The sequence below is a fragment of the Palaemon carinicauda genome, chromosome 37, assembly GCF_036898095.1.
Source record: "Palaemon carinicauda isolate YSFRI2023 chromosome 37, ASM3689809v2, whole genome shotgun sequence".
NCBI lineage: Eukaryota > Metazoa > Arthropoda > Malacostraca > Decapoda > Palaemonidae > Palaemon > Palaemon carinicauda.
In genome coordinates, this window is record NC_090761.1 from 23,071,286 (window position 1) to 23,092,337 (window position 21,052).

Consider the following 21,052-nt stretch of genomic DNA (forward strand, 5'->3'; position numbering starts at 1 on the left):
ATGGTCAAGTGTGTGCTAAATGTAAGAGAAGGAATCATTATGCTAAACAGTGTAATACTAATTGGAACTCTGAAAAAGTGAAAACTTGTGAAGAGAATGAGGACAGTGATAGTGACCTTCAGCAAATTAGCACAATAAATGAATCGATGGGAAACATTTCTATGTCTTATGAGAGAAAGCAGTATGTAACCATGACTGTAAATCAGCAAGAAATAAATTTTCAGATTGATTCCGGTGCTACGTGCAATGTTTTGAGTGTTAGAGAATTGAAGCGTTTGATTGGCAATGATAAGCTAGATATTGGTGATAGCATCAAACTGAAAGTGTTTAATAATAAAACAATCGAGACTATTGGAATTAAAACTCTAATGTGTGAAAGGAAAGGAAAGCAATATAAACTTAATTTCTATGTAGTGAAGGAAAATGTTTCTTCTGTAATAGGTTATGAGGATGGACAGAGACTGAAATTGATCAAAATTCTTGTGAATGATAACCCAAGTGCTAAGCAAGAAATAGATGAGGTTTCTCCGAAAGGGTTAGATAAAAACAAGATTATTTCTGATTTTCCTGATTTATTCGAAGGATTGGGGGAATTAGGACCTCCATGTAAGATAAATATTGATGATACAGTGCCACCAGTGATCCATGCTCCAAGAAAAGTTCCTTTTGCCCTTAAGAGAAAATTGAAGCAGCAGTTAAGTAGTATGGAAGGTACCATTATTGAAAAGGTCTCGGAACCTACAAATTGGGTTTCTAGCATGGTTTTAGTAACAAAACCTAATTCAGATTTAAGGATTTGTTTAGATCCTACAGATCTGAACAAAGCTATCAGGAGACCCCATTATCCACTTCCAACAATTGAGGAAATTTTACCAAGATTGGGTAAAGCTAAAATATTTTCAGTACTTGATGCAAAGAACGGATTTTGGCAAGTGCAACTTGCCAAAGAGTCAAGTTATTTGACTACATTTAATATGCCTTTTGCTAGGTATAGATGGAAGAGAATGCCTTTTGGTATATCATTGGCACCAGAAGAGTACCAGAGACGAATGCATGATGCCTTACATAATTTAGACGATATCCTAGTTTATGGCAAAGGAAATACTGATCAGGACGCTTTGGAAAACCATGATAAGAACCTATTAGCGTTACTACAAAGATGCCGAAAAGAAAACATCAAGTTAAATCAAGAGAAGATGAAATTACATGTGACTGAAGTTAAGTACATTGGACATTTGCTAACAAAGGATGGTGTTTGTCCAGACCCAAAGAAAATTGAAGCTATTAATTGTCTAAAAGTGCCAAGTGTTGTTAAATCATTGAAAAGATTTCTAGGGATGGTTAATTATCTTTCAAAGTTTTTACCAAGGTTGTCAGAAGTAACTCAACCATTAAGAAATCTGGAAAAGAAAAATGTTGAATGGCAGTGGAACTCTTCTCATGATGAAGCATTCTCCAAGATTAAGAAACTAATTGTTGAAGCTCCTTGCTTGAAATATTTTGACAGTAATTGTATTGTGTCTTTACAGTGTGATGCTTCAATGTCAGGATTAGGTGCTGTACTAATGCAAAACGGTCACCCCGTGGCTTATGCTTCTAAATCGTTAACTGAAACAGAACAGCGATATGCTCAAATAGAAAAAGAGATGTTAGCCATTGTTTTTGCAGCATTACGTTTTGATCAATACCTTTATGGCAAAGATGTTATTATAGAAACTGATCACAAACCTTTGGAAAGTATTTTTAAGAAACCATTAATGAAATGTCCCAAGAGGTTACAAAGTATGTTATTGCAATTGCAGAAGTTTAATTTGAGTGTTAAGTATAAACCAGGTAATAAAATGTATATAGCAGATACATTGAGTAGAGATTTCTTGTCGAATACATTTTCAGGTGCTGACAAATCTGATGTAATTGCATTATTTGAAGAGGTTGGTAATGTAAATATGACAGAACATGTTGCTGTGACAAATGAAAGACTTGAGGATATTAGACAAAAGACCATAAGTGATATTGCATTGCAAACATTAAAAGAAACAATTCTAAAAGGTTGGCCCATTCATTGTATAGAGGTCCCTGAAACCATAAGATCTTTTCTTAAATTTAGGGATGAACTTACTATTGATAATGATATAATATTTAGAGGTAATTGCATTGTAGTCCCATCATGTTTAAGGTCTTACATGCTGAAACAAATTCATTATGCTCACAATGGGATTGAAGCTACTGTTAGATATGGTAGATATATTGTTCTGGCCTGGCATGAGTGCAGATATAAAGAATTATGTTTCTTCTTGTTTGGTGTGTAATAAGTATGGTAGTAAACAAACCAAGGAATCCTTAAATTCACATGATTTTCCTTCTAGGCCTTGGTCTAAAATTGGAATGGATATTTTTAGTGTTGGCAATTGTAACTATTTGATTTTGGTAGATTATTAATCATCATATTTTGAGATAAATTCATTGGAAAATATGTTAGCGTCAAATGTTGTAAGCAAGTTAAGGAGTCATTTTTTACGCTATGGTATACCAGACATTGTAGTAAGTGACTGTGGCTCACAATTTACATCAAGTGAATTTTAAACTTTTGTAAAGAAATGGTCATTTAAACATGTAAAATCATCCCCTTACCATCACCAGTCAAATGGCAAGGCTGAAAATGCGGTAAAAATAATGAAACAGTTGTTCACAAAATCAAAGGAGGATGGCCATGATCCTTTATTAGCACTTCTTGAATGGAGAAACACTCCAACTGAGGGATTTAACTCTTCACCTGCTCAAAGATTTTTTGGTAGAAGAACTAAAAGTCAATAACCTATAACAGAAAATTTACTTAAACCCAAGATTGTTGATGGGGTACCAGAAGTTCAAACTAAAAAATTGGTTAGGCAAGCTAAATATTATAACAGATCATGTAAGAATTTAGTCTCATTAAAATCAGGTGATGTCATCCGTGTACAACCAGTTCCAGGAAAAAAGGAATGGAAGAAAGGTAAGGTAATAAAAGAGGTTGCAAAAAGGAAATACAAAATAGAAGTAGAAGGCAAAGTATATTTTAGAAATCGTAAATTTTTGAGAAAGACATCAGAGACAGTAACTGATAATTATATCGATTCTGATATTGAACTTGAAACTGATGTAAATACGAATGATGTTGGAAATAAATCTTTAATAATTCCTGAAGCTGATAACTTAGAATCACAAAGAACCAGAAGTGGTCGTGTTGTAAGGAAACCTCAATATCTTGAGGATTATTTGTAATAAATTTAAAGAGCCAATTAGGTATGTAGGATTAAATGTATGTTGCAGGGACCATTTATGTAGAAGAAAAGTTCTTTCAAGATTTTGTTGAGAAAATGTAAAAGAAGGGAGACGTAACAATATGTGAATGTTGTGGTCAGGAATCCGTATGTAATCAGTGTATGAATATTGTTGGTACGCTGTCTAAGTTTGTAAATGATATCTGTTGTTTATGTTTGGGTAAGTCACGTGACCACACAGTCTTCCGCATTCTCCCCCGCTCTACACATGTTGGCTCGGCAATGCTGTATAACTTGCTGTTTAACTTGTATAATAAACTAAGGTTAATTACCCTCAGCTTATCAATCAGAACCCATAACACAGTCTACATTTACAGCTATGACCAAAAGGAAACTACAAAGGCAATTTAACTAATTCCTACGGTGTACTATGCCAGGTCTAGCTGACATGTTGGCAGTTTCGTTAACCTAATGTGGCTAGAGTCCCGATTTTTTTTTTTTTTTTTTTTTTTTTTTTTTTTTTTTTTTTTTTTTTGCGAGTTTTGTCCTTCTTCGTTCCCATTTGTCCCACTTTTCGTACCTCAAAAACCAAACTGTCCGCCATATTAATGCAATAGTTTTGATTTTTTTTTTTTAAATTTTGCCATTTCACTAATAGGAAACTTCTATTGTCTTCTCAAAATTTAGTGAAAGAATATTATGGACTTTAAAGAGAATAAAGTGCAGCCCTTTGCAGCTGCTGATGTCAGCAGAATAAAGGGCCCAGATAGTCACAGAAGTTACGATGGTAGTGTGTGTGTGTGTGTGTGTGTGTGTGTGTGTGTGTGTGTGTGTGTGTGTGTGTGTGTGTATGTATGTATGTGTATATATATATGTATATATATATATATATATATATATATATATATATATATATATATATATATATATATATATATATATGTGTGTGTGTGTGTGTGTGTGTGTTTTTGTGTGTGTGTATGTGTATCCTGCTTTTACAGAAACAAATCTAGTCACAACATTAATCATAATCCTTAAACACAGAGGTTCAACTTACCTGACCGTTATAATTTTGGAGAAGGATTTCACATCGCTTAATACAGCTTCAACGGGTCTCTGCAAAAAGGCCGCCCTGACCTTGTCCTTCCGAATATTTTCCTTTAAAGGCGGTCCCTTATTCACCCGCCTAAGGTGTGTTCTCCATGTTGATGATGCGGACTGCAAAATAAGATTAATAATATGATTAATTTATGATTCATTCCTACCTGCCACTGAATACTTTTCTTGTAGCACTCTGAATCCCATGCATGATCTCAAATTCAAGATACGAGGGCAATTATGACAACGTGCCGAAAATCCCCTCGAGCTTTACACGCTCAGAATTTGAATGTAAACATACACTTTAAGGCAACTGATGTATCTCCTACTCACCTTAGCCAAAGTGCAAACAGATGTGTTATAACGGTGAAAATAGAATATTCGCCTCTCCAGGCCCGTCTTGATTTGACAGGGAATGTTTTTGCTCCTACACACTTCTAGAACCTTCTCCTTCCGTGCCCTGAGCCGATACGCAACGGCGTTCTCTTCTTTCTTCTCCTCCGTTATAGAGCTACCCACAACGCCTTCACTCTGGTCAATCGTCATATTTTCGTGCTTTTCATTTTTGGAAAATTCTGAAGAACTCTTACCGATGTTTTCATAATTTACAAACAAACCAAGAAGTATAATAATTAGGGCAATGAAAACACAACATGATGTATATGGCTGAATCACTCTTCGTAGAAGACTCATGGTCAAAGTTTCTGTGCGGATCTATGTAAACTGAAAAAAATATGATTTTTTTTTTTTATAAAATAAATGAGAATATTCTGATTGCAATAGCCATCTTTGGAAAATTAATTTGTCATCAATTAGATTAGGCCGTGAAAAATACTCGTACAGACCATTTTGCAATCATGTGATCACACATACACACACACACATTATATATATATATATATATATATATATATATATATATATATATATATATATATATATATCATCAGCCATTACTGGTCCACAGTAGAATAAAGGCCTCAGGCATGTCCTTCCTCTTACGTTTGTTTACGGTCTTTCTGTGCCAGTCGGCACCCACTATATTTCTTAGTTCGTCAGTAATCGTCTTCTCTTCCTTCCTCTGTTTCTTGTGCAATCTCTAGGGACCAATTATGTTATCTTTAACGTTCAACTATTTTCTTCCATTATATATATATATATATATATATATATATATATATATATATATATATATATATATATAAGCTACTTACAACTCAAAGAAGAATGGAATGAATAACGATGTGAATAACAGTGAGAGACAGAAAAAAGAGCAACAAGAATACGAGAGTAAACTAAAGTAGAGGATATTCTGACAACTTGTAAGAAAAGGAAATGGACATGGGCAGGGCATATAATGAGAATGTCAGATAATAAACGGATAATAAGAATAACAGAATGGGTCCCTAGAGATTGTAAAAGCAGCAGGGGAAGGAAGAGAATACGATGGATTGACGAACGAAGTAAATTTGCGGGTACACACCGGCATAGATACAATAATCAGTCGCGAGTGGAAGGACATGTCTGAGGTCTTTGTCCTGCAGTGCACTAGCAACAGCTGATATATATATATATATATATATATATATATATATATATATATATATATATATATATATATATATATATATATGATAAATTTTTTGCACATTTAAACGTGTTTCTTTCATATTTCAAATAAGCCATATATGTTAATACATTAAAGTCTGGATTCTCTTAACGACCTCGGGATCAGAGCCCAAGGCGGAACGTGGTATGGTCACTGGCATACAGATATCCTGGACGAGGGTTCAAATCCCCGCCGGTCCGATATCATAGTCTTTGGGCGGTTCCACCTTGGGCTCTGATCCCGAGGTCGTTAAGAGAATCCAGACTTTAATGTATTAACATATATGGCTTATTTGAAATATGTATATATATGTATATAATATATATATATATATATATATATATATATATATATATATATATATATATATATATATAAATATATATATATACACACACACACACACACACACACACACATATATATATATATATATATATATATATATATATATATATATATCCTATATGTCGTTTCAGAGTATATATATAATGTTCTTTCAGTTTAAATTTTCATCACATTCAGATAAACCAAAAAACCGCTATCATACACAAGATTTCAATGTTAAGTTTAAAACATTGTAATGGTTTGCAACACATAGATGTCGTTATATTTTTTTTTTCAACAAATTTAAGGTTTGTATGACATTACGACGAATTTCTGTAAAATTGTTATTTTATGGGTGAACTGTGAGTAGCCTATTTTGTGACTCGTAAAATCTTCAATATGGTTATTGTTCGTTTTGTTGGTTATTATTTTCTTCCTGTTATGTTAAAGTAGGTTATTTAATTGTTTATAAATAAATTCGGTCTTCGGCAGGAGTAAAAGTTAACTGCCCTTTTCATAAGAGTTCGGTGATAACCTTCGCTCCTCCTCGTCGTTAATTAGTGAATTGCCATTAACTCTTTTGTTTATTTTTCTTTCCGAGTGTTTGGTGTTTAGTGAGAGCCGTGGACGAGACTACTGCTGCCTGGAATGTTCAGTTCGGACCGTGCATTGATCACAGACGTATAGCCTAATTCAGCAGCCATTGGTAGACGCCTCTTTTATTCCCTCATAAGGAATTGTGCCTTTGGAGGATTATTTCGCTGGTGTCTTTGAGCCACCCGCGGTAAATTGTACACTTCTTTGGATCACGGACCACGTATGCAGGGGTTTTGTCACCTGCGATAGCCACCTCGCTTGTTACGTCCTGCAAGTGTATGTGTCACTTGCGACCTTCGCTTGACGTTGTTTTCCCCGCCTGAGGATTCTGCGGGAAGACGGTGCCGTCGTTCCGTCCCGGCACTGTTGGAGGTACTATTGCCGTGATCCAAGAGCGTCATCACATCTGTTACGCTGCTCGTCTGTGGACCAAGGGTCCGTGAGGAGGAACGTAGGGAGGCATTACCCAGGTAAAGTTACGATCTTTTCATTATCGTTATGGATATGCCCAGTACGTTTTCCTAGTGTTAATGATACTCCCTCTGATGCTGATGAATGTTCGTCCCCTCTCTGTCGTCTGATCCATGTATGGATAAGTACTGTTGAGTTATTTCACAGATAGATAATACAGTGTTGGGTTTTTTTACATGTATATATAAATTGTCTCTGCATAATTCTTTTGTGAAGGTATCCAAGTGTTTATACATTTAGTATGTGGCATGTGTACTTGTATGCTGCCTTGTTATGTTTTATTATTTGGTATTTGGTTTAGCTTTAAACGTTTGTGTGTAGGTAGGTAATTTTAAGGTTTTCTGCCTTTTCATTTCTCCTGTCTTCCTTATTCCTATATGTTTAGTAATAGGGTAATGGTTTGTTGATATTTGTGGGCCCGGCTTAATATATGAGCCATACTTTTGATCTGTTTAGTTTTTCTTTGTTAGGGTTAGGATTATTAGATATAGGTCAACCTTGTGTATTTAGAGGACTCTGTATAGCCTATTAGTCCTCCAGGACATTTTTGTTTACTCATTGTTGTTTGTCTTAGGAGCTTTTTGTGACTCCTGGTGCAAGGTTGAATTTATTTAAGTGTATTGTAATAAATATTGTTAGATTTTTCCAGTGTTTTTGTTCTGTCTTCCCTCAATTCACCGTGTTACATAAATAATGTACTGCCTACGATTCCTTTAAAAAATCAAAGTTGAAAGAACCAGAACTACGGCCTACACAGGTCGTAACAAGTGGCGACCGTGACAGGATCGTACGCAGGTGTACTCGGTGTTTGGGGGAGCAGTTCAGCTCTGGAGGGATTTGACAGTATTTATTGTTGGTATTTGATTTTTGGTTTAGTTGCTTTCCTTCCCCATAGGATATTATTTTCATTAAAATGAAGGACTTTACTTTTGACCCGTCGGAATTCTTGGGTTCGGCAGACTGTTTGAAATATTTAGAAGTTTTGACAAGGGCTTATTTGGTACAATGTGCCCGGTGGTTGGAGATCCCTCATAAGTCCTCTGACACTCGGGCCAATTTGTTAAAACTGGTTAAGGAAAAAGTGTCCCAAGATTTGGCTGAGGGTAATGAGGCAGCTAGCGGCCTAGCTAGTGATTTTGAGAGTGGCACTGATTTTGGGTCGGACCAAGAAGGATCCATAGTCAATGATGTGAGCATAAATCCTGGTTTGTCCCTGTTCGCTGATTCCCCTGCAGTAAAGGTTATGTATGAAGGTCCGGCCAATTTTCCCACTCCGGCCAGGGCTGTTAAAAATTTTAATATTTCAACTAACCCCTTTTTAGCTGAGGAGGCTGTTCCCAACCATGTAACAGCTTCTACTCATGTAACGGGGCAGGAGGAGTTCCATGTAATTTGTAAGAGAATTGAGTTATTGAAGATGCAGTTTGAGGAGAATGAGAGGGCCCGGCAACATGAGATTGAGTTGCTCAAGCTTAACCTTGAGTTGGCCAAGGTGCAAGGGTCCCCTAATCATGTTAGTTCCCCCAATAGCTCATCAGCAGACAAATTTAATATTTCGGGTGCACTAAAGTTAATTCCAGTTTTTGATGAGGGGAGCGTACCAGAATTTTTTAAAGCTTTTGAGAGGGTTGCTACCCGGTTGTCTTGGCCCACAGAAATGTGGACGGTACTCATACAGTGTAGGTTGACGGGCAAGGCAATCCGGGTATATAATGCATTGGAAGAGGGCCTTGCCAGAGATTATGACAAAGTAAAGGCTTTGGTTCTCAGGGCCTATGATTTGGTCCCTGAGGCCTATCGCCAGAGATTCCGAACCACTGGCAAGCCCAATTCTATGTCTTATGTTGAGTACGCTCGTCTCAAGGAGGAGCAGTTTGACAATTGGCTGAAAAGTCGTCAAGTTGCTTCCTTCTCTTCCTTGAGGGAACTGATGGTACTGGAGGAGTTTAAGAAGGTGTGTAATAAAGAATTGAGGGTTCATCTGGAGGACACTAAAATTTTAACTTTGTCCAAGGCGGCTCAGGTAGCTGATGAGTTTGTCCTGACCCATCGGGCTGGGTCAGGTAACTTCTCGTCCTCATACCCTAATAATAATAGTAATTTGCCTTCTAAGTCGAATAATCCCTTTAAAAACCAATCTAGTACCCCAAATAGTAGCATGAGTAATCATGTTGGTAGTGGCTTCAGAAAGGACTTGAGTGGTGGGCACACTCTGGTTTTTTCTAACCGTGGCAATTCGGGTAAAACTAATCAAATTAGAGGTAATTGCTTTTGGTGTAATAAGCCAGGGCATCGACAAGCTGAATGTAGAGCCAGGAGCCGTTACCTCCAAAAGAACCAAATTAAGAGTCAAAATAATGTTAATCAGCCTACGCCAATCTCACTAATCTCAAATAATTCTATTTCAGAGAGTAAGAATAGTAAAACTGTTGATCCCCAGGCTAGTAGTGAACCAGATGTAGGTAAAGTAAAACCTGTATTGTGTGAGTCCACTGGTAATTTATGACCATATAACAAATATGTCTACCCAGGAAAACTGAAATGTGAGACCTTTACACTTAATGTTAAATTCTTGAGGGACACAGGCTCCGCTAGATCTTTGGTGTTGGCAGGGTCCTTGTCTAGCTTAGTTCCCTATACTGGAGAATACGTGGTCCTGGGAGGATTTCCCGATACGGTGGTATCTGCTCCTTTAGTAAGGGTGGAGCTGTCCTTCCCAGGGTATCACAAGGTTACTGAGCTGGCAGTAGTTGAGAGCCTGCCGATACCAGGAATAGACGGAATCCTTGGGAATGATATGTTGAGTGCTGAGGGGCAGGAATTATTTCCTATTGTTTCGGTCACGGCTTGCCCTGTGGCAATAACTACTCGAGCCTCTGCTAAGCGTGCAGCGGAAGCTGATAATGATGATGACCTAAATTTAAGTAATTTAGAAGTAGAGGTAGCGAAGCCCGGGCTAGTAAAAGGTAGTAGTAGTAGCAGTAGTTCTAGTTTTGGAGTGTTTAAATTATTGAAATCCGATTGTGACCGTCTCTCTTTCATACAGGCTCAAAAAGATGAATTTTCATTTGAGTTAGGTAATACTGACGATTTGACCAGGCCCAGGTTTGTGGTTTTGAAAGGATTGTTGTATAGGGTCAGTCGTCCCCCAACTCATCAACTAAATGTGACTAATTGTTTAAGACAAATTGTCGTACCTACCAAGTTTAGGGAGGCTGTGTTAAGCCTTGCACATGAGGACTCCTTTTCTGGCCACTTAGGCTTAAGTAAAACTTTTTGTAGGTTGAGTAAATGTTTTTGGTGGCCAGGAATGAAGTCTTCGGTGAAGAAATTTGTAAGAACTTGTGAAGTGTGTCAGGTGATGGGTAAACCCAATCAACCTATTCCCAAGGCTCCTCTTAACCCAATTCCTTCAATTGGAGAACCCTTTGCAGAATTGGTAATTGATGTGGTAGGACCTCTGCCTAGGACGAAGTTAGGGTTTACGCATCTCCTGACCATAATGGATAGAGCATCACGTTTTCCTGAGGCCTTTCCAATGAAGAAAATAACCTCAAAAGCTGTGTTTGACAAATTAGTGGAGTTTTTCTCCAGGTATGGACTGCCTCGTAAAATTCAGTCGGATTGCGGCTCGAATTTTACAAGCAGGGTATTTAAGAGTAAGTGTGCTGAACTGGCCATTCAGCATATTACCAGTGTACCCTACCATCCTGAGAGTCAGGGTGTGGTGGAAAGATTTCACCAGACCCTTAAGTGTATATTAAAAAAATATTGTTATGAGCAAGGAGAGGATTGGGATAAAGGGCTTCCCTTTGCTCTCTTTGCCATAAGGAATTTTCCCAATTCTTCTACTGGCGTTGCTCCCTTTGAATTAATATTTGGGCACAAGGTTCGAGGACCTTTGGAAATCTTCCATGAATTGCTCGAAGTAAATCAGAGAGGAGAGCGTACGGTGGGAGAAGTTGTTAGTGAACTTAAGTCCAAGTTAGCCGTAGCTTGGAAGTATGCCAAAGATAATTTGTCTGTTTCCCAAGCTACAATGAAAACCAAATTTGATCAGAAGTGTAAGGTACGCTCATTTGAGTCCGGGGACTTAGTATTAGTTTTAAGCACAGACCCAGACAACTTCCTTGAACCCAGGTACAAGGGCCCCTGGAAGGTGTTGAGAAAGTTGTCCGAGGTCAATTATGAAGTTGAAGCCCCTGGAACTAGTCGTAAATGTAAAATTTTCCACATAAACAGGTTGAAATCTTACTCTTCTGATAGACGGGATCCGTTGGCCATTGTTTTTGAGCCAGTTATAAGTGTGGTTGCACCTGTTGAGGAAAACTTGGAAGATGTTTTGGACCAGGTGCCTTCAGATGCTCTAGGTAATAACTTGCAAAATTTAGGTGTATTAAAAGAGGGGTTAGAGCATCTGGAGGCACCTCAGAAACAAGATATACTAAACCTAATTATGGAATTTTCTGACTTGTTTCAGGACTCTCCAGGAAGGACGAGGTTGCTCCAGCATGATGTTGATGTTGGGAACGCTTCTCCGGTTAAGCAAAGCCCGTATCGCCTAAGTCCAGAGAAGCGTGCCATTGTTGAAGACGAAATTAAATACATGCTGGAGCACAATCTCATACAACCATCAGTAAGTCCATGGAGTTCCCCTATAGTCTTAGTGAAGAAGCCTGATGGTAAATATCGTATGTGTGTTGACTATAGGAGGGTAAACTCGGTTACTAAAAATGATTCTTTTCCTCTTCCCCGTATTGAGGATTGTCTGGACCTGATAGGTCCTGCTAGGTTTATTACAAAATTGGATCTGTTAAAGGGATATTGGCAGGTCCCCCTATCTGGCCGTGCCCGTGAAATTTCAGCATTTGTGACGCCCTCAGGGCTTTACGAGTGCAAAGTAATGCCCTTTGGGATGAAGAACGCTGCCTGTACTTTCCAGCGTCTGATGAACAGGGTAATTTGTGGCCTGGAAGGTACAGAAATCTATATAGATGACTTGGTGGTACACAGCAACGACTGGCGGACCCACCTGGTAAGATTAAGAAAAGTTTTTGAGGCACTTAGGGCCGCCGGTCTTGTTGTGAATCTGGGTAAATGTAACTTTGGGAAAGCTAAGGTTAGTTATTTGGGTCACGAGATTGGCTTGGGTAAAGTTGCTCCTAAGCAAGCCAATCTCGAGGCCATAGTTGCTTTGAAGAGACCGTGTAATGTCAGAGAGGTTCGTAAGGTGCTGGGTATGTTGGGATATTACCGTAGGTTTGTCCGAAACTTCTCTGACCTTGCACAGCCTCTAACTAATTTATTGAAAAAAGGGCAGAAATTTATTTGGTCTTCTCGATGCGAAGAAGCATTTTTAAAACTTAAAATGTTACTCGTGTCTAATCCAATATTGGTTTCTCCCAATTTTCAGAAGCCATTCATCATAGCCGTGGATGCCAGTGACGTAGGAATTGGGGGAGTCCTCTTTCAAAGGAGTGATGATGGTGAAGTACGCCCCGTATCTTACTACAGCCGTAAGTTACTAGAGGCGGAAAGAAAGTACTCCACCATTGAGAAAGAGGCTCTGGCATTGGTGCGGACATTGGTACATTTTAAACCTTATGTAACTAACTTTTCATTCCCTATAGAAATTTGGACCGACCATAATCCGTTGGTATTCATTGAACGTATGAAGGGATCAAACCAGAGGATTCTGCGTTGGGCCCTTCAGCTACAAGAGTTCAATTTAATTATAAGACACATTAAAGGGGTGGATAATTGCATCCCGGATGCTCTCTCACGTGTCTAAATTTTGATCTCTCCCTTTGGTTTTTTTTTTGGGGGGACCCTCTCGGTTCGCCTGGTTGCATGTGTTGAGGTTACATCCATGTTTCGAGGTATGTATATATTGAGCTCAGGTATAAGGTTTGTACTCTTGTAAATTGTTCCAGGACCTAGGTTAGTGTGGATAATTCTATATCATATTTTTTTTTCCTCTGTGTGCCTACTAAAATTTATTGTTGACAGGTATAGGATTGAATGTCTGTCCAAATGTTTGATGATGCATTTAAAACTTGCTATGTTCTTGTCCTTTTGCTTAGGTTTAAGATATTTTTACCTTGTGATTGGTTTATTACTGTAGACACTACGTTTAAGACTTTTGTTTTGGTTTAATATATTTTATCTTATCAGGGGTTTGTAGTAGCTTTAGTGTTTTCCCTGAATTTTCTTTATTTTTGTGGCCCTGCATTTTCTGATGTTTTGTCCAGCCTTGTGGCATATCATTAAAAGAAAAATTTTGCATTTAGTGAATGAAAATTATTTTTCTTGGGGGAGGAAGGTGTTATGTTAAAGTAGGTTATTTAATTGTTTATAAATAAATTCGGTCTTCGGCAGGAGTAAAAGTTAACTGCCCTTTTCATAAGAGTTCGGTGATAACCTTCGCTCCTCCTCGTCGTTAATTAGTGAATTGCCATTAACTCTTTTGTTTATTTTTCTTTCCGAGTGTTTGGTGTTTAGTGAGAGCCGTGGACGAGACTACTGCTGCCTGGAATGTTCAGTTCGGACCGTGCATTGATCACAGACGTATAGCCTAATTCAGCAGCCATTGGTAGACGCCTCTTTTATTCCCTCATAAGGAATTGTGCCTTTGGAGGATTATTTCGCTGGTGTCTTTGAGCCACCCGCGGTAAATTGTACACTTCTTTGGATCACGGACCACGTATGCAGGGGTTTTGTCACCTGCGATAGCCACCTCGCTTGTTACGTCCTGCAAGTGTATGTGTCACTTGCGACCTTCGCTTGACGTTGTTTTCCCCGCCTGAGGATTCTGCGGGAAGACGGTGCCGTCGTTCCGTCCCGGCACTGTTGGAGGTACTATTGCCGTGATCCAAGAGCGTCATCACATCTGTTACGCTGCTCGTCTGTGGACCAAGGGTCCGTGAGGAGGAACGTAGGGAGGCATTACCCAGGTAAAGTTACGATCTTTTCATTATCGTTATGGATATGCCCAGTCCGTTTTCCTAGTGTTAATGATACTCCCTCTGATGCTGATGAATGTTCGTCCCCTCTCTGTCGTCTGATCCATGTATGGATAAGTACTGTTGAGTTATTTCACAGATAGATAATACAGTGTTGGGTTTTTTTACATGTATATATAAATTGTCTCTGCATAATTCTTTTGTGAAGGTATCCAAGTGTTTATACATTTAGTATGTGGCATGTGTACTTGTATGCTGCCTTGTTATGTTTTATTATTTGGTATTTGGTTTAGCTTTAAACGTTTGTGTGTAGGTAGGTAATTTTAAGGTTTTCTGCCTTTTCATTTCTCCTGTCTTCCTTATTCCTATATGTTTAGTAATAGGGTAATGGTTTGTTGATATTTGTGGGCCCGGCTTAATATATGAGCCATACTTTTGATCTGTTTAGTTTTTCTTTGTTAGGGTTAGGATTATTAGATATAGGTCAACCTTGTGTATTTAGAGGACTCTGTATAGCCTATTAGTCCTCCAGGACATTTTTGTTTACTCATTGTTGTTTGTCTTAGGAGCTTTTTGTGACTCCTGGTGCAAGGTTGAATTTATTTAAGTGTATTGTAATAAATATTGTTAGATTTTTCCAGTGTTTTTGTTCTGTCTTCCCTCAATTCACCGTGTTACATAAATAATGTACTGCCTACGATTCCTTTAAAAAATCAAAGTTGAAAGAACCAGAACTACGGCCTACACAGGTCGTAACACTTCCGCTGTTGCTATTTTTTCATGTGAAATCAATTATTAAAGGAATATGACTGTAACAATCACTGATAAAAAAATTTCACTTTTGTCACTTTACATGCTTCTTAGTCTTCAGCCATATAGGCTTAGGTCTTCTAATTCCACCAGTGCCCTGTGGAGCTCGGTTAAAAGTTTGGTGAGTGTATACATCATCATCATACGTTACTAGTCCGCCGCAGAACAAAGGCCTCAGACAGCCATTCCACTATTCTCTGGAAGCTTGCTCAGCAAGTAAATGGTTTCTTGGCTTGATCCTTATAGATGAGTGAGCATTGCAAATAATAATAATTATTATCATGGAGTCAGTATAAAATAAGCATGGTGCCCAAATAGAATACTGCATTCAAAAGGTAAACCTGGGCAGAGAGGCACCAGCGCATGATAGAAAAATACAAGTTCCAGTTACCTCAAGGTGCTAAATACCAAGTGTCCGCGTCGAGTCAAACAGCCACAGCGAATGTTAGAAATCGACTCGATTCCTCCAGGGACCTTGAAGCGCTCCCCCTTCCAAGCCCCTGTATGGCCAGGTGACTTAAACACGCACCTGCACAGTAAAACAAGATTTTGGGGACAACAACCAAACACCCTTTACTTTAAAGGTGAAAACTAATCATTAACTTATCGAACACGGGATGTAAATGGTTGACTACTGAATACAGAGGAAAATTAACTCTCAGCCCTAGCTTCATAAAGTGTTTCTTTTAACATCTCGAGCTCTACAGGTACGTTTACGCAAGTGTTAATTAACTATTCATTACGTAAAGCTGAAATCAGTGAAGCTATCAAATAATAAATAAGATCTTACTTCGTAATGAATACATATATAAAGGTAGTAGGTTGGCCAAGGCACCAGCCACCCATTGAGATACTACCACTAGAGTGTTAGTGGCCTTTAACTGGCCAGACAGTACTACATTGGATTCCTCTCTCTGGTTACGCTAATTTTTCCTTTGCTTACACATACACCGAATAGTCTGACCTATTCTTTCCACATTCTCCTCTGTCCTCAAACACCTGACAACACTGAGATTAACAAACCATTCTTCGTCGCTCAAGGGGTTAACTACTGCAATGTCATTGTTCAGTGTCCACTTTCCTCTAGGTATGGGTAGAAGAGACTGGTTATAATAAGCAGCTACTCTAGGCGGAGGACACTTTAAAATAAAACCAGTGTTCTCTGGTCTTGGGTAGTGACATAGCCTCTGTACCATGGTCTTCCACTGTCTTGCATTAGAGTTCTCTTGCTTGAGGGTACAATCAGGCACACTACAGTATTCTATCTTATTTCTCTTTCACTTTTTTCTTTAATTTTTTATAGTTTATATATGAAAGATCTATTTTAATATTGTTACTGTTCTTAAAATATTTTATTCTAATAGCTCATTACCTCTCTTATGGTTGAATTATGTCTTTGTTTCCTTTCGTCACAGGGCTATTTTTCCCTGTTGGAGCCCATGGGCTTATAGCAGTCTGCTTTTCCAAATAGGGCTGTAGCTTAGCTTGCAATAATGATAATGATAATATTAATAATAATAATAATAATTATTATTATTATTATTATAATACTACTACTACTACTACCAATAATAATAATAATAATAATATTAATAATAATTATAATATACGATAATAATAATAATAATAATAATAATAATAACAATAAATGATAATAACAACAACAATAATGATAATAATGATAATAATAATAATAATAATAATAAAATTAAATGATAATAACAACAACAATAATAATAATAATAATAATAATAATAATAATAATAATAAACGATAATAATAATAATAATAACAATAAATGATAATAACAATAATAATGATAAAAATAATAATGATGATAATAATAATAATAATGAAAATAATAATAATAATAATAATAATACGGACAAGCCGGGCGAGCCGATTTTAAGACGACGTTTCACTCTACAGAAAAGGTAGTACAGTAGGTTGGCCAGGGCACCAGCCACCCGTTGAGATACTACCGCTAGAGAGTTATGGAGTCCTTTGACTGGCCAGACAGTACTACATAGGTCCCTTCTCTCTGGTTACAGTTCTTTCCCTTTGCCTACACAGACACCGAATAGTCTGGCCTATTCTTTACAGATTCTCCTCTGTCCTCATACACCTGACAACACTGAGATTACCAAACTATTCTTCTCCTCTCAAGGGGTTAACTACTGCACTCTAATTTCAGTGGCTACTTTCCTCTTGGTAAGGGTAGAAGAGACTCTTCAGCTATGGTAAGCAGCTCTTCTAGGAGAAGGAAACTCCAAAATCAAACTATTGTTCTCTAGACTTGGGTAGTGCCATAGCCTCTGTACCATGGTATTCCACTGTCTTGATTTAGAGTTCCCTTGCTTGAGGGTACACTCGGGCACACTGTTGTATCTAGTTTCTCTTCCTCTTGTTTTGTTATAGTTTTTAAAGTTTATGTAGGAAATATTCAATTTAATATTGTTACTATTCTTAAAATATTATATTTTTCCTTATTTCCCTTCCTCACTGGGCTATTTTCCCTATTGGAGACCCTGGGCTTATAGCATCCTGCTTTTCCAACTAGGGTTGTAGCTTAGCATTTGATAATAATAATAATAATAATAATAATAATAATAATAATAATAATAATAATAATAAAAGTTTGTTAGGTTTATGTAAACGTCATGAATGATATTCAAAACTCGTGTTTATTTGACCATCGAGTGACAGGTGTTACTGATAAGTGATCGCAGGGTTAAAAAGCGTAGCGCAGGTGATCAACTTTTGATATATTTTAGTTAATTTGTTGTAAATGGCTTGTGGTGAGCCTGGCCCTATATCATTCCAAGGTTCAGCTAAGTTGGTACAAGTGTTGACTAACTCCTTTTTTCATCATTCTGATTCTGATTTGTGTTAAGCTGGAATCAAACTAGGCTTTTTTTTCCTCCAGTAGCAAGTCATTGCTGCCCAAAATGGATAGCATGAGAGGTTGTTGTTATTAATATTATCATTATTGTTATTACTTGCTAAGCCACAGCCCCAGTTGGAAAAGTAGGATGCTATAAGCCCAGGGGTTCCGACAGGGAAAAGAGCCCAGTGAGGAAAGGATAGAAGGAAAAATAAAATATTTCAAGAACAGTAAGAACAAAAGATAAATATCTTTTATATAATCTATAAAAACTTCAACAAAACTAGAGGAAGAAAAATAAGACAGAATAGCGTGCCCGAGTGTACCCCCAAGCAAGAGAAATCCAACCCATGACAGTGGAAGACCATGGTCGAGAGGCTATGGCACTACCCAAGACAAGGGAGCAATGGTTTGAATTTGGAGTGTCCTCCTCCTAGAAGGGCTACTTATCATAGCTATAGATAGTAGGTTGGCCTGGGCACCAGCCACTCGTTCAGGTACTACCGCTAAATAGTTTAGGGGTATTTTGACTGGCCAGACAGTAGTACATTGGATCTTTCTCTTGATTATGGTTCACTTAACCTTTGCATACTCATACACCGAATAGTCTGGCCTATTCTTTACTGATTCTCCTCTGTCCTCATACACCTAACAACACTGAGATTACCAAACAATTCTTCTTCACTCAAGGGGTTAACTACTGCACTGTAATTGTTCAGTGGTTACTCTTCTCTTGGTAAGGGTAGAATAGACTCGAGCAATAAATGACTAGTGATTCCACACCATTACACATGCTACTTAAACATGTGCAGAGGAAAAAATATTTGGAAAGTTCTTCCATCAGCAATAAGTAAGGATAAATACATGGCCACGAATCTAAAATTATGATGTATACCACAATATTGAATACATATATGCATGTATGCATTCTAGTGTACAGAGTCAAACAAATGATGGTAATGTACGAGAGAGTAAGGATGGAAATCCTAAATATAGAACTCATTACCCATTGACAATACATCCCTGTTACACATGGAACAAAAGTAAATGTTTGGATAAGCATAATGTGTTTCAGAGTAATAAAATATAGAGATGAACTTGAAATGAGATTATAGAAAAGTGTATTTCCCTTTAAAAATATAAAGAGGAAACAACTAAATGTATTAATCACTCATACATTAAATGAGATTATGGTGAGGGCAGACGGAGATGGTTTGAGCATGCTCTTTGCACTCCCCAAGAGAGATTAGTTTACTCGACTTTCAACTGGAAGACCCAGGCCTACATAGCTGAGGACTATGAAATGTGAAGTGGGAGATAGTGAATGGAGAAGTATCGATTCAAAAGCTCAAGATAGAAGAGACTGGCGAAATCTAACCGAGGCCCTTTGCGTCAATAGGCGTAGGAGGAGATGATGAAGATGAAATTAAATGCATTCAAGCAGCAATAAAATTGAGAGAAATTTATATCTACAGTTAGCACTGAAGTTTAAAGGTTTGAAGGCCACTCATGAATGACAGAAGCAAGAGACAGTGACATTGTCCTAACAAGCAGGACAATGCACTAAAGACTGATATACATATGATCAGTGCCCAAGTCCCCTCTCCACCCAAGCTAGGACCATGGAAGGCCAGGCAATAGCTGCTGATGACTCAGCAGGTAGACTTATAGGTCCCCTAAACACCCCATCCTTAGCTCACAAGGATAATAAGGTTGCAGCTACCAAAGGAATAAACGAGTTTGAGGAGGACTCAAACTCCAACCTGGCAATCACCAGGAAGGGAAGTCACCACATAGGCCACTCCTCTTGATGACGTCACAGTTGTCAAGACACCGTCACAATAATAATCATGTATATGCCATGGAAATCAAATAACTAGATTAGTTGGTATCCACCAACAATAGGTACAAGACGTTTCTCCATCTAGGAAACGAGGGTTTCTTCTCTTTGTTCTATTTGTACTGAGTGGGAATGAAAGAAAGAATCTAAGAATCTACTAGCCAAAACTGTGGATTCAAAGGTGGTGGAATTTAGTTTAAATCAATAAGTTTAAATCGAACGACCAAGTGGCCGCCTCGAATATAATGAAGTTTCAAAAGTGCACCGATTTACTGATTTGTTTGCATAGTATGACGTCACAAAGACAATGGTAGTTTATGCAGATGCGATTGGCGGAAATCTAATCTTATCTATCCGAGGGGAATGTCAAAAAGATTATCAATTTAATTTCTTAAAAAGGATAAGGCATGTGTGGTCAGTTTGTTAAGGGGAAGGAAGGTACAAAGGTGTGTGGGTGTGTGTCAAGTGTGCTAGAAGCTTCTCTATTACATACAAGTGTCATTAGTTGGGAAAAGTTTATATGATGTAAGAAACTGATTTATGTTTTTCTCTGAAAACCGTCTCAACAGAAAGAGTGGAAAAGGACTATATATATATCTATAGTCTACAGTTTTGTTTACATAAAGAGGTTCCCTCTAAAGAAAAAAAAAAAAGACTAAGTCGCTTACACATTCACACTTTAGACACTTGAAACTGACTTCTGTTGTGTTTCTCTCTGGGAACAGCCTCAACAGATACGGTGGAAAAGCTATATCGATACACTGTTTTTGACATAGATGTTCCCTATAAAGGAAAAATATGAGACCAAAGTCACTGCCACACTCAAGATTTAGACACTTGATTATTGATAGTCCCCCATGCAATACACTTCCACAACGCTATATATAACTTATGGATTAACGTAATTTTTTATTTTATTTTTATCAGCCTTGTTTCTACATTTATTTGTTTTATGTAAAATTAGTGTAAAAATTCTATTTTATAAGGCGGTAATTGTAAATTTACAGTTTTTTCTGTTGAAATGCTGGCTTAACCTCCTCCCGCTCATTTTAATTTATAAGTGTCTAGTTTAACGTTTCGTTTTCTTTTCTGTTTTCTGAGTCCTTGGATGGAAACAGACACCGGTGTTTAGCAGTGAGGAACTCATTTGCTAAAGTGCACAGTAGAGGCCCAAGGTTCTCAGGACATACTGCA

The 21,052-nt window shown here is 37.7% G+C and overlaps 1 protein-coding gene across 2 annotated transcripts in view; it reads right to left on the reverse strand.

Annotated features, from left to right (window-relative positions):
* LOC137629502 (carbohydrate sulfotransferase 14-like) overlaps nt 1–5,076 on the reverse strand; it is a 52,872-nt gene extending 47,796 nt beyond the window's left edge. For both annotated transcript variants that reach the window (XM_068360856.1, XM_068360855.1), the window contains exons 1-2: nt 4,692–5,076; nt 4,318–4,478 (exon numbers count right to left, since the gene is read on the reverse strand). In XM_068360856.1, the coding sequence (XP_068216957.1) occupies nt 4,318–4,478; nt 4,692–5,051 (521 nt within the window). In that variant the 5' untranslated portion in view covers nt 5,052–5,076. The remainder of the gene's footprint in view (nt 1–4,317; nt 4,479–4,691) is intronic.
* Between the last annotated feature and the right edge of the window lie 15,976 nt (nt 5,077–21,052).